This window comes from Diabrotica undecimpunctata, chromosome 6 (genome assembly GCF_040954645.1).
Source record: "Diabrotica undecimpunctata isolate CICGRU chromosome 6, icDiaUnde3, whole genome shotgun sequence".
Taxonomy (NCBI): Eukaryota; Metazoa; Arthropoda; class Insecta; order Coleoptera; family Chrysomelidae; genus Diabrotica; species Diabrotica undecimpunctata.
This window is the reverse complement of record NC_092808.1, coordinates 82,390,111-82,414,891: the sequence shown is the minus strand read 5'-3', so window position 1 is coordinate 82,414,891 and position 24,781 is coordinate 82,390,111. Positions and strand designations below refer to the sequence as shown.

General features: G+C 35.3%; 1 protein-coding gene across 2 annotated transcripts in view; it reads left to right on the top strand.

The window, feature by feature from the left end:
• LOC140443513 (facilitated trehalose transporter Tret1-like) overlaps positions 1–15,434 on the top strand; it is a 40,765-nt gene extending 25,331 nt beyond the window's left edge. For both annotated transcript variants that reach the window (XM_072534824.1, XM_072534825.1), the window contains exon 3: positions 12,058–15,434. In XM_072534824.1, the coding sequence (XP_072390925.1) occupies positions 12,058–13,415 (1,358 nt within the window). In that variant the 3' untranslated portion in view covers positions 13,416–15,434. The remainder of the gene's footprint in view (positions 1–12,057) is intronic.
• Positions 15,435–24,781: the final 9,347 nt, after the last annotated feature.

The following is a 24,781-nucleotide window of genomic DNA, read 5'->3' as shown; positions in this document are numbered from 1 at the left end:
GATTTTCTGTATAACTGGATCTCTCTCTTGTTCTTCCCTTATCTTAGTAGGCGTCCAGTCGTCGTTGACAATCGTCGTTCTTAGCACTGCTGCTTCCTTGGATTCCGTTTTGTTGCAGTGGGAACACTCTGCTGGGCATGGCCTTCTGAAAAGAGAATCAGCGTTTCTGTGGCTAACTCCGGCCCGGTGCTCAATCTTAAAATCGTATTCTTGGAGTCGTTCGATCCACCTGGCTATCTGACCCTCTGGATTCTTAAACTGCATCAACCACTTAAGGGCGGCATGGTCGGTTCGGATTAGAAACTTTCTGCCATAGAGGTATTGGTAGAAGTGCTCTACTGATTTAACTACTGCTAGAAGTTCTCTTCTCGTGACGCAATAATTCCGCTCAGGTTTTGAAAGGACTTTACTAAAATATCCGAGGACTCGTTCCTGTCCTCCTTGAATCTGAGACAGCACTCCTCCAATTCCCACGTTACTTGCATCCGTATCTAAGATGAACTCTCCTTCTGGCAGTGGATACCCCAAAATTGGTGATGTTATTAAATGCTTTTTCAACGTTTCAAAGGCATTTTGGCAGTCTATATCCCAGCGGTATTCTCTTGCTTCCTCTGTAAGTCGCGTTAATGGCTTAGCGATATCTGCAAACTTCTTAATAAACCTCCGGTAGTAAGTACATAGTCCAAGAAAACTTCTCACTTGATGTTTGTCAGTTGGTTTTGGCCATTCCTTAATGGAATCGATTTTTCCCTTATCCACGGCCACTCCTTCTTTACTGACTATATGACCCAGATAATTGACTTTACCTTGAAATAGCTGGCACTTCTTGGGGTTTAGCATCAATTGGGCAGCTTTAAGTCGATTAAAAACGTTTTCTGAATTCCTCAAATGATCTTCGAATGTCTCCCCCAAGACGATTATGTCATCTAAATAAACCAGGCATGTTTTCCAAGATAACCCTCTCAACACATTTTCCATAAGCCTCTCAAATGTCGCAGGAGCATTACAAAGTCCAAATGGCATAACGTTGAATTGCCACAATCCAGATCCTGTGGTGAAGGCTGTCTTTTCTTTATCGACTGGGTCCATTTCTACCTGCCAGTATCCAGACTTCAAATCTAAAGTAGAAAACAATTTACTTCCAGCCAATGTGTCCAATGTGTCATCGATCCGAGGCAGAGGATAACTATCTTTCTTGGTAACGTTGTTCAGCAAACGGTAATCCACACAGAACCTCGTCGTTCCGTCTTTCTTCTTAACCAGGACCACCGGAGAGACCCATGGACTCGTAGAAGGTTCTATCACCCCGTCTTTCTTCATTTCCTGAACAATCGTTTCAGCTTCCTCTCTCTTCGCCTGTGGTAATCGTCGAGCTGTTTGACGAATTGGCTTAGCATTACCAGTATCAATTTTATGCTTAACAACGGTAGTTCTTCCCGTCTTTCCTCTTTTCGGTACGAAAATATCACGATACTGCCGAAGAAATTCCCTTAATTTCCTTTTCTCCATCTGATTTAGAGACTGTCCTGCAACTGCAACCATTTGGTCGAATTTGTCGTTGGAATTATCAGATGTTGTCGCCTGACGAATTATGGATGTCACAGGTACACAAGTTCCTACTTTTGTCTCTTTCTTTATGGTCACTGGGTAGTCGTTGACATTGATAAGTCTCACAGGAATTTCTTTAGCCGAAGTCACCAATTCCTTTCCAATTATGATTCCACGGCCAACCTCATCGTCGTGGTTCCAAGGCTCCATCATAACAGGTCTCCCTTCGTCTACAATTCCCTGTAGTCGCGCTACTATGATCGTTTCGCTTCTCGCAGGCACGACTGTATCTTCTGTAATGGCTGCTTGCACAGTGTTGTCATTATGTGGATGGAGAAATACCTCCTCGTTGCCAACTTTGATTACCTTATTCTTAAAATCCAATTAGAATTCATGCATATTCATTACGTCCATTCCTAATATAACATCCTCTTCGATGTCAGCAACTATAACAGTATGGACAAACTTTTCTGCCCCAATTCCCAATTGTACCTGGATTTCTCCATGAATGTTGGCATTTTCACCTGTAGCGGTCCGAAGTCGTAACCTCGTTGGTAACAGTTTCTTTCGGCTGTTTATAACTGTCGGGCGTATAATGGTTCTGGTCGCTCCGGTATCCACCAACAACGTATGCTTTTTACCATTTATGTCTCCATCTACATATACACTATCTTCACGACATTTCAAAGAAGCTATTAGTATGAGAGGGTCTTTGGAAAAGTTCTGGGTCGAAGCTGCCCCCCTAAGGCTGACCCGTTCTAGTTTTCCTGATGGTGAGTTTCTTGATTTGCGTCGTACCTAGGGTGCTTACAGGAGCTTCGTACGTGTCCTATTTCGCCACAATTCCAGCATCTGATGGTCTTCGTTTTCTTGTATGTCATGCTTTTCATCATATTAACGAGCTGGTCAAGTTTATCTTCATCTCCTTCCTCTTTTACAGTCCTAACTTTACTGTACCCGCCAGAGGCCTGCGTAGCTGACTCGTATTCGAGGGCGGCGGATAGGACATCAACCAGCGTCTTGTGACGAGCTAATCGCAGTGTTCTCTGCATTTCATGATCACGAAGACCATCAATAAACGTTTGAACGGCCAATTTTTCCATCATGTCTTCGGGAGCTGTTGGATAAGCATATCGTACTAATCTGGCAATATCTACCTCATATTCTTGAAGAGCCTCATCTTTCTTCTGTCTACGATTTTTAAGCTGTGACTGATATACATGCTCCAAATGTTCGTGGCCATATCGCATATTTAACCTTTTCTTCAGTTGTTCGAAATCATCGGTCTCCTCTACGGCTATGGTCTGAAGCACATCTAAGGCATCTCCTCGAAGGGCGATAGTCAGGTTTACAGCCTTTTCTTTTTCAGACCATCCATTCGCTCTTGCGGCTGATTCGAACTGTTTCATGTAGTTGTTCCATGATGATTTTCCGTCGAAAGTTGGGACTTTAACATGAATAGAACCTCCACTTCCTTCAAATTTCGGCCGTGTCTCCAACTTAAATTTCGTCTCGTCTTCTTTTATCTCCACTGTAATCGGATTGTTACCTCTCTCTGCTGTCCCTGTTTCCTCCATCTTCTTTTCCATCTCTTTCCATATCTTTTCTTCGAAGGCTAACATATCGGCAGCAACTTGGTTTTTTAATGAAGATATTCTATCGTCCAGGGCAGACATCTCAGAAGTGACTTTAGAGATTTCCGAAGAGATGTTAGCAGAGACTTTGCTTTCCAGCGAAGAAATCTCGTTAGAAACTTTGTCTTCCAACGAAGCGATGTCGCCGGAAACTTTGGCTACATCACCAGAAACTTTGGCTACATCAGAAGAAACTTTCGAAATATCGTCAGAAACTTTGTTCTCTAATGATGTGATGTCACCAGAAATTTTGGCTACATCACCAGAAACTTTCGACATCGACGAGAGGACAGCATCATGTTTGTCTTCAAATATATAAGTCTCTGGATCTAGTCCTTCTTTTAGCAAAGCGTTCTTTAGTCGTTGGACTAATTCAGCCTTTTTTCCGGTAGAAGCTAATTCTCTGTCTTCTAGATGTCTTCTTAAATTAGTCACTGTCAGCTTATAAATCGTCGTCATTTTCACAATTTATTTTATATTCACTTGTATTATTATTATAAGTCTAATTTACGTTCGATCTCACTTCTGGCACCATTTGTTGTGAATTTATTAATTGTTAAGTCTTTAATTTATAATGTCTTGTTCTTATCTTAATTCATTAAAAAGCACAATAACTGATATTTATTTATTTATCACTACATATACAATAATTTATTAGTAGGCGAGCGTAACAACAATATCGCGAGCGCGAATCTTCTTTATTAACTGTCCCACCATAACCAAAATTCCTCTATAAATATAAAGTCCTGTTATTCGAGAATGAAAACAGTTGTTTCTCGAAACACATCGAACATAGACCGCTGTTTTGCTGAAAGGCCTTCTAGACAGAGCGGCGAATTGTTCTCAGAACCGGTATGGTTAAATCGGCTTGTCTCCAGAAGGTTCGAATTGTTGTTTTTATTACAAAGGGGGACCCATCGTGTGTCAGGTAGGCATTACCTAAAAAATACGTAAATGAATGAAAATATTAGTAATAAATATATTTACGGTTTTGGGTCAGAATTTATCGTAACAATACTTTCATATAATATGACAAAGAACTTTTTGACTTAGAACAACGGAAGATACATACAATAGATTAAATTGTTATCAATACTAATAATGACGTTTATTATGTCGTATCTATTATTGTTGTTTGAGCAAATTCTCATTTCATACCCTCTCTTCTACTAAAAAAATTAATTTTCGTATGTTTACGACGTTTTGAGAATATTCGTGTATCACGGCCGTATCGCCCGTGTCTTAATAGGTAATGTACGTTAAAATATTCGTATTTTCAATTGTGTATTTTTTTAACAAAAACACCTTTTACAAATAAAAGGCAGATATCTAGCATATATACATATATATATATATATATATATATATATATATATATATATATATATATATATATATATATATATATTAAATATTTGTTTACATATTAAATCTTGGCCAAGTACTTTCGCTCTCAGAGTATCTTCAGAGGCATATGTCAAAAATTGTTGGCTATCCAGCACATCAATAAATGTTATAAACATTTAAATACACTCACACAACTAACATTAAACACAGAACAAACAGATTAAAAATTACCAGTCACCTGATGATAACCAGAAAACTGTAATTGTCAAAACCGGTCGTCACTTACTTAATAAATAGATTGTGAGTACGTCTGTTATTTATTTCTACTCCTCTTCCTTAGCCCCAATCCCTTTTGGGATGTGGTGACACCATCAGGCCTTTGCAGTTTTTTCACGATTTCCCTCCATCCTTCCTTGTACTGGCCTAGTTGTTAGGCTTCATGTAACCCTTGGTTAATCAATATTTTGTACCAAACGGCTTGGAGATCTTTCCTTCGCTCTCTTTCCTTCAACTCTACCCTCGACTATCAATTTTTCCATCGTACCTGTTCTTCTAGCAATGTGTCCATGACACTGCAAATATCTCTGTTGTATTTATTTAAGCAATCTATCTTTGACTTTAAGTTGTTATAATATCGATACGTTAGTGCGATGATCAATACAGGATATTCTTAACATGCGGCGGTATACCCACATTTCAAAAGCGTCTAGTTTATTTTTATCCGCTTTCTTTGAAGTCCACGTTTCGGATGCATATGTGGCTATGGGAAAAATGAGTGTCCTTACCAGCCTTAGTTTTGTGTGTATTGTTATGCTAGATTTTTTTTAAATTGTTACCAGTTTCATCATAGCTGTTCTAGCAATAGTCAAACTTCTACGTATCTCTCTGTCACACCCTCCTTCATTTGTTATTAGGGACCACAGATATATGAAACTATTTACTACTTCAAAGCCCCCAATTGCTTTAATGTGTTGAAGATTATTCCCAGATCTGTCTACTGTCATAATCTTTGTCTTACTCCTATTTAGCTTTAGTCCATATGTTTTGCTTTTCTCTTCCAGGCATCTCATTATGTCTTCCATTTCTTCTTGATTTGCCGCGATTATTAAAGTGTCATCAGATATCTCAAGTTACTGATTTTTTGACCTCCCATTGATATTTCACCCTCCCATCCGTCTAGTACCTTTTGCATAATGTGTTCGCTGTAGATATTAAACAGAGTTGGCGAGATTATGCATCCCTGCCTGACACCTGCCTCTGTTCTGAAATGATCAGAATGGGTGTTGTTTATTTTTACTGTGCACTTATTATTTTCATAAAGACTTTTGATTAGTTGAATTCAGTGGTGGGGTGTTCCCATTTCCGCTAGTATGGACCATAGCTGCTGCCATTTGACTTTATCGAAGGCCTTTGTGTAATCCACAAAGCACATAAGCATAGGAGTATTGAATTCACGAGTTTTTTCGATTAGCTGTCTGACATTAAATATGGGTTCTCTTGTGCATTTTCCTGGGACAAATCCTGCTTGTTCTTCTGATATCTGAGGCAATAGAAAAACTTTTAGTCTTTCATGTATTACATGAAGTAGAATCTTGCTTGCATGGGATATTAGGGTTACCGTTCTGTAGTTGCTGCAATCTAGCAGAGTCTCTTTTTTGAATATAGGGATGAAAGTGGATGTTGTCCAGTCGTTGAGCCACTCTCCGATTTCCCAAATCAGTTTTTACTTCAACATCTCCAGCCTCTTTTACATCTTTTGCGGTGATCTGGTCTGTGCCAGGAGATTTTCTATTTTTTAACTTTTTGATTGCTTTTTTCACCTCTGACTTTAGAATGTTTGGTTCTGTTTCTGCAATAAACTGGTCATGATTTGCATTCTGAAAATCATCTGCATATAGACTTTGACAATATTTTCTCCATACCTCCGCAATCCCTTTCTCGTCATTTATATGTTATGTTGGTTTTGATCCATTATTGTTTGTTTGATTGGTTTATATTCCTTGGATAGATATGGGACTTTGTTATATATATATATATATATATATATATATATATATATATATATATATATATATATATATATATTTATTTAACCTTGCTAATTTGTTTTTGTTGCTGTCGTTTTGATATATGAGAGATTTTATTCTCCTTCGCTCTTCGAGAAGTTGCAGCGTTGTGTCTGTCATCCAGTGTTTTTTCTTGATGATCTTTTTTTCGGTTCTAGTTTTTTCTACAGAGGTTTCTATGACATTTCTAAAACCTCTCCACATTTCTTCTGTATTGTCTTGTATGTTCAACATACTAGTTGCCTTTAATGCATCTCTAAATGTTTTCGGATTTGAAATCTCTAGCGTGTTTTGATTTTGGTGCGGCATTGTTCTTTTTAGCTTCATCTTGAAGCAAGCCCATAACAATTTATGATCGGATTCATATTCAGCTCTTGGTTTTGTTTTTACGTTTGTAAAACCTGTTTATCTCTATTACCCACTTTGAAATGGACTCACACGAGCAAACAATTTATTATTTTATTATTTATTTTATTTTATTAAACTGTGCGGAACGCAGGAGACTGAATGATTTTGTTCTGTGATTCCGCCCAGACTGTAGCATCGAAACAATTTTTAAACTGTTTGTCCTTTGTCGAGAGTTAGTTTTTGTGTAAATATATTTAAATTTTTGTAACATTTATGCTAGATTGCCAATAATTTTTGATGAAATGCCCCTGAAGATACTCTGAGAAAGCGAAAGTACTTATGCCATATTTAATAAAAAAACTGGGCTGTATGTCTGCCTTTTATTTGTAAAATTCATATATTTAAGCATTTAACCACATATTATTTTGTATTAAAGACTTTTTATACAGGGTGTATACAAATCACAAAATTTACATGATAATTTACATAACAGTGGCCAATATCAATTCTTATTTTTCATACAGCATCCTGTATGTTATATATATAGGTTTCTAGATATAACATAGGAAGAAATAAGAAACGCAATGAATACTATGGGAAGTCAAAAAGCTCCTGGTCAAGATGATAGAGAAGCTCTAGTAGAGAATGGAGATATCACCTCAGTTGCATCTGTTTTTCGGACATCTCTCGATAGAATACGATAATTGCAATATACAGTGTGTAAAAGCCAAATGGAATAAATTCATTATTTAGGTTACTGTACATATTTATAAAAAATCCCGAAACACATCAAATTTAAATTATAACTTGACATTCTTTAACGTAAAAATGCAACCCCTACCTTCAACCCCCTTAGAATGACAGGTACAACCCCCAATTTTTAAAATAGGAAGTATAGGCTTGTGATATATCGTTTAAAAGGTCTTTTCATTCTCCATTCAAAAATGTTGTCGCTTTCAAGTTTATTAAGATTAATTAAGATAAAATAAATTAAAATCATGTCGTTAGCGAAATTCGCTAAAATATACTCAAAACTTATTTCCCGTTTAGATCTTGATAATCAGAAAGTGAACAAAAACCATAGCAATGTGGTTTTTAGATGGTAACCATTAAAAAACTTTAAAGAATTTCCGTGGCAACGTTATTTTAACACGCATTAGTAAATTGTTTTAATTAAATCCGTAAAATAGTTTCGAAACACAATTCAGATAACTGCCTTAATCTGAACCTTCTATAAATGCAAGGTATAACAGACGCTGATAAAGATGTTAATAGAGACATGGGGAATCTAAAATTTGCATTCCACGACATGTCTCCTCAGCTAAGCAGAAATCGTTAGCGAATTGGTTTCTTGTACTCATACAGAGTAGATCCGAATAAAAATAAAATTAAAGACAGTCAAGATTTCCTTTCACGCAAAAATAGTCTATGTATCTGTTGATACGTATTTCGCTTTAATAAAGCTCATCAGAACAGTTATTCATAGGCTTTCTCAACGTGAAAATTAATCTTTTCCTGTCTTTGTGAAGCAACGATAAAATGGCTTCGAAACGGACGCAATAGCGACTTTTTTTGTGAGCAAATGATGGACATGTTGGATAACAATATTATCCAATTAGAAGACGTAATGTTTTCTGATGAGTGTACTTTTTCACTTAACGGTCATGCTAATCGGCAAAATTGCCGCTACTGGGCCACGGAAAATCCTCACTGGATGAGAGAAGAACACACTCAATACCCTGAAAAGGTTTAGGCAGGGATTGTAGGAAACAATATCATTGGTCCCTTTTTCATTAAGGGCAACTTGAATGGCAACAATTATTTGGCACTACTTCAAAATGATGTCATTCCAACGTTGGCAAATTTATATCCTGATACAGGAAACCCTCAAGTTCCAGCGAATACGATATGGTTTCAGCAGGATGGAGCACCACCACATTACCAACTTAATGTCCGGCAGTACCTCGATACAATATTTCCCAATCGGTGGATAGGGAGGCGAGGATCGATTGAATGGCCAGCGCGATCACCTGATCTTACAATATTAGATTTCTTTTTATGGGGATATGTGAAGGGCCATGTATACAAAACTAAAACTTCTGATTTAAATGACTTAAAAGAACGAATAACGCTTTCCATTAGGTCGATCACGCCTGTTATGTTAAATAATGTTAGAAGACAGTTTTATTTGAGATTAGGATGTTGCCAAGACGTTCGCGGTGAACATTTTAAACATCTACTTCATTAACATTCATAGTTCTTTTTCGTGTTCTACATTTTATTACGTTTTGCATTACATTTTAGTTTTTGATTGTATTGTAGCGAATTTCGGTAACCACATGATTTTAATTTATTTTATCTTAATTAATCTTAATAAACTTGAAAGCGACAACATTTTTCAATGGAGAATGAAAAGACCTTTCAAACGATATATCACAAGCCTATACTTCCTATTTTAAAAATTGGTGGTTGTACCTGTCATTTTAAGGGGGTTGAAGGTAGGGGTTGCATTTTCACATTAAAGAATGACAAGTTATAATTTAAATTTGACGTGTTTCGGGATTTTTTATAAATACGTACAGCACCCTAAATAATGAATTTATTCCATTTGGCTTTACACACTGTATAGTATGTATAATGTACATATGTCCTGACGTTCCTGGATATTAAAAATGATAAGGTATAGAGGACAGCACGTTATAAAAATATTAAAAACTATAGGCCCATTAGCTTGCTATGAGTCTTATAAAAGGTATTTGTTAAGATAATTACATGTTGACTAACAAAACAAACTGGATAGTTATCTGCCTCGGGAACAGGTAGAATTTAGAAAAGCTTATAGCACTATAGATATACATACAAGTAATAAGACCCCTACTCGAAAAATCAAACGAATAGAATATAACACCCTCTATACGATAGCTAGGGTAGAGTACAGAAGGTATTTGGCTTTATCGAAATTTGGGAAAACCTCAAAGCCTTAAGAAATAATAGAGTAGATGACCGAAATACTAGAATGGGTAAATAAATGAGTAACGCTAGATGGCGAAAACTTAAACTCTCTAAAATTTTTCGATGATGTTGCGTTAATAACAGAAGACAGAGAAAATGCTGTTAAACCTAAAAACAAAATCAAAACCAATGGGATTCAAAATAAATCAAGCAAAAACTAAATATCTAAAAAAAATCTCTAGATATAACTGAGGATATAACTCAGTCCTAACTGGACAATAATTAATAATACAGAAAAGGAGTCGTATATATATATGTAAGTCAAATAGAATGGGAGACAACTGTTTGACGAAAGGTTAATACTTAGGAAGGAAGTGTTAGAGATCACATTATATTTATGTATTATCTCGTTTTATTTTCGATATTATTTCTGGATCAGAATTTAGACTGCTGCTAGTGATCCAACATTTCAGGTACTTGGACTTGTTGAACTTTCGAAAATTTGCCCGTCTATTGTTCAAGGTTGAGGTATATTTAATTTTTTCAGATTGATATTGCTTTGATTCTCTTAATGTTTATTTTAATACCGAATTCAAACTCAGACCGAGTTAGTCCTGTTAATGAGTCGTTAGAGCTAAGTCAAAATCCGCAATCAACATCGTTTTCCTTGAGTCCGTCATTGGATTCCTCCAGTGCCACTTCAAATAGGAACTCGAAATAAAGATTGAATAGTAGGAGTGGTAAAACACAATACAAATGCTTTTAATTTATACCTCTGCGAAGATGGAAACTTTGACCTTAATTCTAGCGTTTTGGTACCAGTCCAAGTTTTTGAGCAGTTAATACCCTTCTCATCTAAACCGACTTCATGTAAACGTTCTAATAGTAGGTCATATCTTACTCTACCAAGTGCCTTTTCAAAGTTAATGAAGCATATAAATATATCTTCTAGCGGTCATATCACTTTTGGACCAGAAATAGCAAACTGAGCAGCACTTCTCTCATTCCCACGCCTGCTCTGAATCCAAACTGATCGTCGCCGATTATTGTTTCGCACGTTTGTAGATTCGGTTATGTAAGACTTTTAAGAGAACCCTTACTGCACGTTCATAAGGCTTATCAAATGGAACTCGTTGCAGCATTGGAGGTTTCGTTTTTTCAGTAGCGGGATGATTATTAATTCTAGCTAGTCTTGTGGGTATTGTTTTTGTATTTATAAACGCAATTTAATAAAATGACAAAAATTTCGATGTTTTTTTCGTTGATTAATTTTATCGTTTCTGATTATATCCCATCTGGATCTGGGCTCCTATTTGTTTTGAGTTGTTTGATGAAATTTTTAATTTTGATTTTTACAATTTCTGGACTTTCGTCTTTGTTTTCCAGTCTTCTTCGTTCTTCTCGTATATTTTGATAAAATATTTTGATATAGTTTTCCATTCTTTTAGTTTATCTTCGGTTGATTCAAATAATTTGCCATCCGTCTTTAGCATGGTCTGGGAGGTGGTTCTCTTATAAGCAGATGTAAACTCTTTTACCGTTTTATATAAGTTAAAGGGATCGTGCCTTATTAGATCATATTATAGATTACTTTTGTATTTATAGCAATTTAAATACGCCACGAGTGGCTAAGAAATGAATGATTTCTCATGGCAGAGTCCAGTAATAAGCCTGTCGATTACGAAAAAATCTCTTTTTGTGGGGCAATATATTGTTGACTTTTCTTTAAAACATGTAAAATTAATATATATAAAATAAAATCTGGTTATTTATTAGTATCATCTCCAATTACAATATTATACAATAAAGGAACGTTGTCAATACGTTTTATAGGTACTCTTTTTTTTGTTGACTAAATACTTCTTAAATTTTAGTATGTAACCTGAGGAATCGTGATTTATGCTTGTGTTGTGTATCAGCTGTAGATACATAAAACGTTAAAGTAATTTATATAATAGGTTTTAAAATACTTTACGATTAATACGAATGATTTAAAATATGAATAATATGTAGTATGCATACCATAATATTTTACGATATTACTAACCAGTTATATTAAAAATTACTTTATTGTCTTGCATATTAAACAACTTATACTTAGATAATTTTCATAATATTTAGGATATTTAAGTAAAAACTTCTAAAAATTATTTTATTTTTAGGCACCTTGAACGCAATCAGTGATGGAATGCAATATGGATGGACCGCTCCTGTGTTACCCATTCTTCTTGGTCCGGACTCTCCTGTGCCAATTACGGAATGGGAAGGTGAAATGTTGGAAACATTCTTATGGGTAGGATCGTTATCATGTCTGCCATTAACTATGTATCTTGTTGACAAAATAGGACGAAAAAATTCGATTTTATTAGCAGCAGTACTAACACTAACAGTGTGGATTATTACAGCTTTAGCTCCATCTGTAGAGTACTTGTATGTTGCGAGGTTCTTAGCAGGAACAGCTAGTAATACAGCATATGTCTCAACTCCCATGTATATAGCTGAAATAGCTGAACAAAAAATTCGAGGATTTTTGAGTAGTCTTATCTATCTTATGATGTTACTCGGTATATTTTTAATTTATGCTGTAGCCCCATATATTCCTTATTATGCACATTGCACTATAGGTGCAATTCTGGCTTGTTTAGAACTTGGTATCTTTCCATTTATGCCAGAAAGTCCTTATTTCTTAGTCTTTAAAGGAAAACATGAAGAAGCTAAAAAGTCTTTGAAATGGTTAAGACCTGCTGGTGCCGATGTAGAAACTGAGCTTAATGAAATTAACGCAGCAATTGAAAGACAAAAGACAGAAAAAGATAAGATTTGGGATTTATTTATAGTACCCAGTTACAGAAAAGGCATTATAATTATGTTTGTTTTAAATGGTGCCCAACATTTTAGTAGTATTAGTGTACTTTTAATGAATTTACATATTATTTTGGATGCTGCTGGATCAACATACATAGAGCCAGCTACCGCTGGAATATTATTTGCCTTCATATTACTGTTAGCTGCCACAGTAGCTTCGATTTCAGTTGATAAATATGGCCGAAGAACTCTATTAATTTCGTCCAGTTTGCTAACTGGTATATGTCTTTTTATTCTAGCAGTTTACTTTACTGTAAAAAATTCTGGATATGAAACAGCATCCGTCAGTTGGATCCCTATAGTATGTATTATGGTGTACGCTTGTGTCTTTAAATTGGGACTAGGTCTAGTTCCTATAGTCCTTGCTCCAGAACTCTTCCCTGCCAATGTTAAAGGATACGGTATGACTCTAGTCGACGCAACATATGTTATAGCTTCACTATTGTCTCTTCAGATCTATCAGCGACTAGCAGACAATTTTGGTTTAGAGTATCCATTTTATGTATTTTCAATAAGCTGTATATTTACAGCCATTTTTAGTTATTATATTGTTCCCGAAACTAAAGGTAAATCTTTGGAAGAGATTCAAATGATTCTAAAAGGAAAGAACAAGGAAAAGGAAAAGGAAAAGGAGATCGAAAACACTCGAGTTTAATTTCAGTAAAACGTAATGATTTTACATACTGTTTTTTGTTATGCATTCTGTGAATACGAGAACTAAAATGTGATTCATAAATTATTTGTCCAAGTCAATTTATTCGTCTATCATTATATAAATAAATGAAAATTCTGTGTTTAGATTGTTAATATGATTGTGATATATTTTTGTATATAGTAGGTAACTAATTTATTGTAAAATAAAATAACTGTAAATTATATTGTAGCATAGAATTAGGAAATAAAATATTTTTTTAGATTGTATATTATTAGGTTCCTTCTTTAACAATTACAGTTTTTTTTTAAGAAAAAACTAAGCAAATTACATTTCTAGCATTACAGCATAACTTCTTTGAAATAATCATCTTGCATTTTTAATATAATTTTTTATTCCTTATGCTCTATAAGAGCACCGAATAAAATTTTAAAACAAACAATTAATCTTTTATAAACTTCTAAAATTTACAAAATGTTAAGTACAGAACAGAAGAAAGCTTGAATTTATTTGTAAAACTAAATGGTATCAACATTAATATAGTTCCAATTATAAATGATAGATTCGACCGTTACTTCTATCTATAATCTATTTTTGCTATGCGTCTAAGTTCTATCAGTTTGACCGATGAAGTTTTTGGGCAGTCACCACACTTAAGTTTGTATATACCATTGTTTAAGTGCTCTTTCTTTTGACTCTTGTTGTTCTTAATGTTTAATTTTAAAGCATCCCGTATTCAAATAGTTCTTATATTGGTTAAGATACGTGGATGATGTACTGGTATGCTATAGAGGAACTAAAAGGCAGCTTTATCAATTATCAGACTTAGAAACAAACATGAGTTCTCCCATTCTCTTCATTATACCATTCTATATCATTTATATAGGCAGCCTACCATAGCATGTTACTCAGATTAATAGAAATTCATATATCAAAAAACAACATCGAGATAATTGAATATCATTAATCAAATAGGTACAACAATGGGTACAAGGAACAAACAATAAACAAAATTTTAAAACAAAATCTGCAACTCCATCGGTCAAGCTTTTAACAAACGTATACAAGAAAAACAGATTCTACGTACCCACTTCACCTTCTAGACCATAATCATTCTTTTGATGACCAATTTCAAATCCATCACATTTAAAATAAAGGCGTTAAGTTATTTTTATTACAATCTGTGCAAATTCACAAATTAAAAAATACAGATATAATTCTGAATGACCAACCTGAGGCAAACAGTTCTTTCCTCCTCAAGTTATTCAATCGAAGACTATAAAGTGTAAATGCATACCAAAAATAGATCACTTAGAGGACAACAGGAATAAAGCGTCTCACGCTAGCCTGAATTTTAAATCGTTTAAGGAACCATGTTGAGTCCTATTACCCAGGATTCCCACATAAAGATAATTTGGCTAATAGTGTGCCTTTATCGTTCCATCATCAGAGTGCTATAGGGGGGAAAAGGGATAGTTTGGAATATTTGAACGCATTGGAGTGATTGGGCAGGGTTTAATCAAATTGCTTGCAAATAGATCACTTGAGAAAGGTGCCGAAACAGCTTTAGTGATAATAAATGATAATAAATTTTGTGGAGGTGTTTAAAACAAAAGTTTTTAATGTTATATTGTTAGAAATATAATTATGCTTGCCTATTGTATGTAAACTGTTTTCCAAAGCATTAAGCCTTCCTCTTGGAAAAGTATTGGCAAATTAAATGTAATGTTTTATAATGTAATGTGAGTTTTTTGTTAACGTCGATCAACGTATATAAAGAAGAGAATCCTAAAATTTGGCAAAATTTAGTAATTGGCGATATTAAAAAAACCCTAAGACTTTTCATAAAATATTTACGCCTACTTTTAGTTCAAATTTTCTGAAATACTTCGTCACTGCCAACAGCTTGTATACAGTATCTCGATAATAATCTTGTAAAAATCAGAACGGTATATTTTTAATTTTGTACAGATTGACTTTGTGTTTGCTGATTTAGTAAAATGTAATAAAACATTTATCCACTTTTTTGGTTTTATTCCGGCTATTTAGCTAACAAATTTTTTATTACTAATGTCGTAAAGTTATCAAATACAGCTCATAGTTTAAAATATAATAATATTTTCCAAAATAATAATCCTACCCATAAAATTTAATAAGAACCTATTAAAAATGATGTCACGGCATAAGAACGTGTTTATTAAAAAAAGACAAGTTTTTCTGTTTAAACTTTAATCAAAGTAAAATACATATCTATTATAAATATATTAAATATGACATGAAGAATTTATTAGAATTAAAAAAAAATTAAGTTAAATGTGTAGTAATTAAACTGTTTATATTTTGAATGGATAGATAGATGAATAACAAGGAAAAAAAATAGGTTGAATGGAACTTACCATTAAGACAAATAAAGACCTTCCAGATTTAAGGCATACAACGTTCACTCCTAAGGGGAAGGGGAGAATTTACTCATACCAGATACTAACGGTATCAAAAGAATTCACCTCTGATGGTACTCTTTCAGTATTATTGATCCTTAAAGTGACGTGGTATGCTGAAGTATATTCCAAAAATTTTTGTATGCATCTGGACGTCGAGAGTAGTACAGCTTTCTGCATGCTTTTATAGACATATTCATTCAGACTCAACTTTTCTTATGTTTTCTAAGACGTTCTTTGGAATAACTCCAGTAGTAGAGTTATATACAGAATATAATAAAAATGTTATATATAGAAGAATATTATCTGAGTAGGTACTTTCCATTTTTCATTATCTTTAAATTTTCACATATATGTACTTGGCGATCTTTTCATTGGAAAAAAAATTGTTAAATCGTTTATAAAAGGTATATAATTAAAAAACCCAATCGGGCATTAAGACAAAACGTTTTCGGAATCCATATTCCATCATCAGTGTCTAGGTGTAAATGTTTTGAGCCACTAAATATCTGTGTAAAAACCCGTTAAAAATTATAGGTTACAATTTAGTTTACATGATTTAATCTTATATATTAGGATTTTAAAGTTACCAGCATGAAGTTGCTGGTCCTGAGACAAAGTGTCTACGAGGACTTGATGATAGCAACTGACTGAAATGACAATCAGACAGATTTGTTTTTCTACTCTTTTAAAACTTCATTTATGTATATTTTGAATACGATTGGAGCTATACACCATACTTGTCTTAATCGTTTTGATTCCTGACATTGTCGATAGAATTAAGTACCGATTTTACCACAGCTTGTATTATTTTTGTATAAATCCCTTTAAGTTTTTTTATGAATGTGCGTCTTGTGTTTTTATTGCAGTCTGGAGACGAGACTGTAGTGTGCTGTCAAACGCTTATCTACGCAGGATTCCCCAGCTCTAAAACCACTTTCGTCTTTAATATCTACATACTGGCTTTTAATTCAGTTTTCAAGATTTTTCGATATATTCTCCCAATTCTGGTGAGAGGGTTGACCCAATTTCATGATAGTTCGGGCGCCTCTTGCTGTCATCCTTCTTGAAGATATTATTAACCCAGCCTTTTCTAAAGTCTTTAGGTAGATGTTCTGCCTGAAGAACACTGAACTGTTCTGAAGTACGTCGTATTGTCTCGGTGTTCTTTGCTGTGGTTTCGTGTCCTGCTATAGGTTTTCATCTCTTCAAGACGTGCTTTGTTTGTTTGGTTAATGGTTTTCTATCTCTAGCTGTGTGGTTTCTACTGGTGGTTGGTTTCGTGGACTTGTCGGCGGAGGAGCGTCTTGGACAATCAAAAGCGAAAGGGTTGTTGAGTTAAACGATCTTTTTCAGAAATTTTTTGCTAAATGTATTTATTGAATTAATGAATACAATTTATTAATTAATAAATGTAGCGAGACGCGGATCGCGTGAGGGCAGCTGTGGCTCTATCTTCTGTAATAGACAGGTATCATTGTGCAATGGTATCGGAAAACCACAGAAAACCAGTCCCTCCCCGTCTAGACAAGCTACAAGTGAGCATTTACTAATTAATGCGACGGTAGTAGTGGGGAGTTGCCTCCAGGATGTCAATGTATTCATCAGGAAGTTCGTTGCTGGCAAGGGTCAGTAATATTGGGGGTGGAAAGGGGAGTTTGGATTTAGGTTTTCTTTTAAATATATTGCCGGTGGATGAGCAGGTAGTTTTTAGTATATTTTAGGCTCTGAAGTTTTGACCACGGATGGTTTTGATTGTATAACTCCTGCTCAGAGAGAAGAGCCCCTCAATGATGGGCTGGATATTCGACAAGTGATGAAAAAGGGCGGAGGGGTAGTCACGTCGTTTGTTGTTTACTCTACGCAGGATTTCCCTTTCCAGTTTCAGCAGTTTTTGTGTGAGGTGACGGCGAATCGTACTATAGATGCTGGATCTATACTCGATCACTGACCTAATAAATGTTTTGTATGTATATATAAGTGTACGTGGGTGTGTCCTTTCGAACTTTCCACAAAGAACATTAAGAACATTGAATAGACCGACTCTGCTCCTAGCCTTGTTACAGGGTATGTCTAGATCGGCGCTCCAGTTTAGTGTTTTTGTAAACACCACACCGAGGTACTCAATCTGGTCACGGAGCTGTAGGCGGTTCTCCCAGAGTCTAAAGTCGTTTCTTCCGGCTATGATGGATGTGATGAATCTGCTACGACGGGTTGTCTGAAGATCATTATTTGTATTTTATTTGGGTTAGGTGTTACTCTATCTCCTACACCACCTGTCGACTAGGTTAAGGTGATTTTGAGCACACCTAAGTACTGTGTGTACGTCTCGTGATGTTATGAGAGCAGTATCGTCTGCGTAGAGCAAAGTGATTGTTTTGGTGTATTGTGGGTTGGGGAAGTCACTGTTCTATATTGTGTATAATATGGGTGCCAACACTGAACCTTCTGGTACACCTACTGAAGAAAAAAGAGTCGGAGAAATGACCTTGCTCTTTCACCGTAATTAGACGTTGAGAGACATATGAATGGACAAGTCTGACGAACGAGAGCGACAGGCCGATGTTCAACAGTTTCTTGGCCAGTCCAGCATGCCAGACGTGGTCAAAGGCTTTTTAAACATCGAAAAAAATGCCTATGGAGACTTTGCCGTCGTTTAGACTTATGTAATATGGGTGACGATCATAGTCACAGACAAATTCCCATTACCAGAAATAGACTCAATACTAGATCAACTAGGGAGAGCAAAATGGTTTTCAGTTATAGACCTAATGTCAGGTTTTCACCAAATATCATTAGAAAAATCATCGAGGAAATACACATCGTTTAGCACGGAGAACGGAGCATTTCAATTCACCAGATTACCTTTTGGATGAAACGTAAGACCGAAAAGCTTTTCAAGAATAATGTCAGTAGCTTTTTCCGGTTTGACCCCGGACAAAGCATTTCTTTACATGGACGATATAGTAGTATAAGGAATATCAGAAAAACATCATTTAGATAACCTAAAAAAGACATTTGAGACATGTCGAAAGTTCAACCTAAAACTTAACATAAATTACTATTTAAATGGGAATAAGCCACAATTAAAGGTTAAAATACGTTTATTGACGTTTTAATTTCCACTTCGGAAATCGTTCTCAAAATACAAACATTAGTAATTTTATAATAAACGTATTTTAACCTTTAATTGTGGCTTATTCCCATTTAAATAGTAATTAATTTAAAATGCCACAAGAAAATAGCTTCAGAACAATATTAAGAAAACTTAACATAAAGCAAAATATGCAACGATTAAACAATATCCGACACCTAAGACAGCAGAAGAGACAAAAAGATTCGTAGCATTTTGTAACTACTATAGAAGTTTTATTCAAAATTTTGCTGAAATATGCATACCACTAAACAGATTATCGAGGAAAGGAGTAGAATTTTTTTAGTCTAAGGAATATGAAGAATCATTTAATAATCTCAAATCATCTCTGATGAAACCACCAATCTTAAAATATCCGGATTTCAGTAAACAATTCATTTTGACCACAGACGCATGCAACAGTCAAAACTATAACGGAATAGACCTACCGATAGCATACGCATCAATAAGTTTTAGTAAAGGAGAAAGTAATAAACCTATAATCATCAAGGAATTACTAGCAATTCATAGGGAAATAACCTTTTCAAATGTTATTTATATGGAGCACCGACATTTTTGGTAAAAACGGATCATAAACCCGTAACACACCTATTTTCAATAAAGGAACCTACTTCAAAACTTACGAGGATCAGACTAGATCCAGAGGAATACAAATTTGAAATAGAATATCTAACAGACGTGGTCAAAGGCTTTTTGAACATCGAAAAAAATGCCTATGGAGACTTTGCCGTCGTTTAGACTTATGTAATATGGGTGACGATCTCTGTCAATGCCGTTTTGGTGGAGTGGCCTTCTCTAAAGCAAAATTATAATAGTGGGATGATATTAGGTTCGGTGGTAAAGTCATTATGTCTTTCCTTGAGGATTCTCTCGAAGACTTTAGCTAGAACGTTTAGTAGTGAAATCGGCCTGTAAGAGTGTAGATCGGTGCGGGGTTTGCCCTTTTTTTAGCATAATTGTATTGGCTACCTTCCACGGAGATGGAAAATAGCAGAGTCTAAGAGTGACATTGACTATGTTCGTTAGGTAGAGGTCTGGTGAATTTGATTTGCTGATTTGGCAAAAATTTTCGAAGGTTTGTTGATGCACAGGTGCCACGATAGGATGATTATGTGTTTTCTGTTTGTCGAAAGGGGTGGCGAGTCATCCCTATGTCTTTCTCGATCCTTGCACGAAACGCGTGGCCAAATCTAGGATCATCGGGGGTTAGTAGGGTTGTTGGTTTTTTGTTTCGTTAGGCATTTAAGTTTGGACCAGAACGCACTAACATCGCGATAATCAAGACTAGAAATAGCTGCCATCTATTAACTGGCTTGCAGATTATTAACCTGTAGTTTGATCACCGCAGACCGGCGATTGTATTCTGTTTTGACTAGGGGGTTGCGGGTGCATTGAAATTAACGGAGGAGTGGTCTGTTTTGTCTGATTTTATCGACAATATATTGTGATAGAGGTGGTTTACTGGGGTTCATAACTGATGGGGACTGATATCTCAATTGCTTGAGTTATCAGTTCGTTAATAACCGTGATACCTTGATCAATATCATCAGGCTGTGTTAAGTTGCCTAACTGAGGAGTAGTGACTGATAAAAAGGTTTTGAAGAGGTTCCAGTTGGCGCGTTTGTAGTCTCTTATTCTTTGGGAATAAGAGACTACACTCGCTAGTTCCCAACCAAGGTAGCGGTAGGATTCACGGACAGCGGACAGAGGGTGCAAAGAATCTCCGGGATGTAAGAGGCTACCAAGAACGACGAACGCTGCACATAATTACGTATAATGTAAGAACCTTATCCAAAGATGAAAAAATGACGGAACTGGAGGAAGAACTCAGACATGTGAAATGGGATATTATAGGAATTAGCGAAGTTAAAAGAAGAGGTGAAGATCAGGTCAAACTAAAATCAGGCAACATATTCCACTATAATGGGGAAACAGAATCGACAACTGGAGGAGTAGGTTTATTAGTACACAAAAAATTACAGAAAATGATACAGAGCATTGGCTGCATTTCCCCAAGAGTTATGTATATAAATCTAAGACTAAATAAGAGATACAATCTGAAAATAATCCAGGTATACGCCCCCACCAGCGATTACGAAGATGAGATTGTTGAAGCCTTCTACGAGGAAATCGAAAGAGCAAAAAAGCAGGAACCGGCCCATTACAATCTGATAATGGGAGATTTTAACGGGAAACTCGGAAGGAAAAAGGACGAACAAGAAGTAGCAATCGGAGATTTTGGAATCGGAGTAAGAAACGAAAGAGGCGAAATACTTACCAACTTTCTACTGCAACACAAACTGTATGCAATGAACACCTTTTTTAAGAAGAAACAGAGTAGAAAATGGACGTGGGTTAGTCCAGATGGAAGAACTAAGAGCGAATATGATTATATAATAACAGACAAAAAGCAAATTATTCAAGATGTCACTGTACTTAATAAACTATCAGTAGGAAGAGACCACAGACCAGTAAGAGCTAGAATAACGATAAACCTACAAAAAGAAAGAGCAAAGATGATAAACATTGGCAAACGCATAGTTTGGAATTCACCAAATCAGCTAGAAGCGTACATAAAAAATATGGCAGAAACTTTACAGAGTACTAATCCCAAACCTCTAAGTATCGACGATCATAATAAATTAATTACAGACTCGGTTAGAAACGCACAACTCAAATTCTGCAAGAAAAATTACACCAAAAGTGAAAAGATTAGCAAAGTCACAAAAGCTCTCATGGAAATACGACGAAACCTAAGCGAGAAAGAAAAGGGAAACAAAGAAGAATATAGAAAACTAAATAAAAGAATTTCAGCGGATATTAGAAGAGATATAAGAAGATATAATACTAATGTAATTACTCAAACAGTAGAAAAGAACAAAGGTTTAAAGATAATGAAAAGAGAACTCACACAAAGTAAAAAAGAAATATACAAGCTAGAAGATAAAGACGGAAAGGCAACAACAGATAAACAAAACATTCTGAAAATAACTAGAGAGTTTTATAAAGACCTCTATACCAGCCAAAGATCACAAGAAAATTTACCGACACGAGTAAAGACTCTCATAAATCAGGGATCGGAAATACTTTTACCCATTACTGTGTCAGAAGTAAGATCAGCTTTAAAGGAAATGAAGAACCATCGATCGCCTGGTGACGATGGACTCGTTATTGAGGCAATAAAAGCAGGAGGAGAAATTCTATTAAAATCAGTAAGCGAACTGTTTAATAAATGCTTACATGCGGGTACGATTCCTAAAGACTGGAACAATGCAGTGATAGTCTTGTTATACAAAAAAGGTGATATTACTAAATTAGAAAATTATAGACCCATCAGCCTCTTGACACATATGTATAAACACTTTATGAAAATCTTAACAAAGAGACTAACACCTAAACTAGATTTCTATCAGCCCAAAGAACAGGCAGGCTTTAGGAGAGGATATGGCACAAATGACCATTTGCACACCATAAAGATCTTAATTGAAAAATGCATCGAGTACAACATACCACTGGTTCTTGCATTTGTCGATTACGAGAAGGCTTTTGATACTGTAGAGTTTGAAACCGTACTGGAAGCCCTAAATCAAAGCCGAATAGATTACAGGTACACGTCCCTAATCAAAAACATCTACGAGAACGCTACATCAAGTATACGACTACACGAAGACACAGAAAAATTCAGCTTAGGTCGAGGAGTAAGACAAGGAGACAATATTTCACCAAAATTGTTCACGGCAGCTCTAGAGTCAATATTTAAGAACACCCAATGGCAAGATATGGGCATCAATATAGATGGAGAAAGATTAAATCATCTGAGGTTTGCAGATGATGTCGTATTAATCGCAGATAACTTACAGGATACGGTTTCTATGCTACATTCGCTTAAAAGTCTGTCTGAAAGAGCAGGATTAAAGATAAACTTTGAGAAAACTAAACTTATGACAAATCTCGTAATGAGTGGAAATATAACTATCGACAATAATACCATACAACAAACAGACACTTACAAATATCTGGGACACGAGATCAAAATAAACAGAGACAATCAAACAGATGAAATACAGAGGCGAATAGGCCTGACATGGGCAGCATTTGGCAAACTAAGCCATATTCTAAAAAGTTCAATCCCCATGTGTCTCAAGCGAAAAGTTTATAACCAATGTGTTTTGCCTGTACAAACTTATGGAGCAGAGACTTTAACACTCACGCAGAAATCTGCGAATAAACTAAGAGTTGCACAACGAGCCATGGAACGTGCAATGCTGAATGTGAGCCTCCGAGACCACATAACAAACCGACAAATCAGGCAAAGATCAGGAGTTCAAGACGTCATCGAAAGAACCACGAGACTTAAGTGGAACTGGGCAGGACACTTAGCCAGAACACAAGATGGACGATGGACAAGACGAATTATGGAATGGAGGCCCAGAAATTATAAAAGAAGCCGAGGACGACCACCGACTAGATGGACCGACGACATAAAAAGAGTAGCGGGAAACTGGCTACAAGCGGCCCAGTGTAGAGAACACTGGAAAGAACTGAGGGAGGCCTATGTCCAGCAGTGGACGGGATTGGCTGATTGATGATTCTTTGGGAAGGATTGGGGGGTAAAGGATTAAATATCTGTTCTTTAAACAGCAGAGGAAGATAAAGTAAGTTAATTTTTGATTTTAGTAGTTGATGATCAAAGCCACATTCGGCTCCTCCGTATACCCCAGTGCCTTTATCTTTTGTTCTTGTCATATATAAAATATAAAAAAGAAAAGTGCACTGTGCACCTCTTTATAATTTTATCATCAATATGTTTTAGTGATATCAATAAGTTTTAGTGATTTTATTATTAAAAAAGGCGGAGAGGAATCTCTTTTTGAGATCATTTTAAATGGAATAATATTATAGCAAGCTCTTTTCAAGACCTTCTTAACAAAACTCATAAGAATAAAAATAATCTAGCCAAATTTATATTTTATGGTTTAGAAAAGATACTGCGGTATGTGGTTAACTATAAATAACAGATAATTGAAACGAGTAGTTTTTGCGGTTTTTGAACTGAAAATAATAGTTGCTACTAAAAATAAATTTCGTAACAGTCAGTTTTCAAATTATTACTTGCCCATAATCTTGTTTGAAAACATTCTTAGTTGCAATTTTTAAAACGGTATGTGAACGGTTGTGAAAACGGTATCGAAGTTGTACACAAAGACAAAGGATCCTTTCACAATACAGGAGTCATCGAATGTTGTTTATTCTATAGCGTGTGCCAATTGTAAAAACGTGTATATCGGAGAATCATCTCATAATTTTCACAATAGAGTAATATCAAATCGCAGCGACATAAAAACCAAAAAGATATACGCATGCACGCGCACAGAACATGCATTAACTTTAAAACATGAATTTAATTTCGAAAATTCCTGTATTTTGGCAAAAGAAAAAATCCATTCAAAAAGTGATTTCTTGGAAATGTGTTTCATAAAATATAATACGTCTTGTATAAACAAAAAGTCAGACATAGATAAATTGAGCAACATTTATTGTTACTTACTGACAAAACATCAAAAATAAAATAAAGATTTACTTTTAGATACACGTACCATGTACCAGGTGTATTACCTGCATACAAAACATGTTGCATACTATCAAGACAGGTTTAATATACTATTTCTATTAATATAATAGCAAGAACTCCTAATTACTTTTTAATAACACTATTTTTGTTTTTTTTTTCTGTTCTCTATGGATCAGTCAAAACACGCCATTAAAAGTTGAGTGTC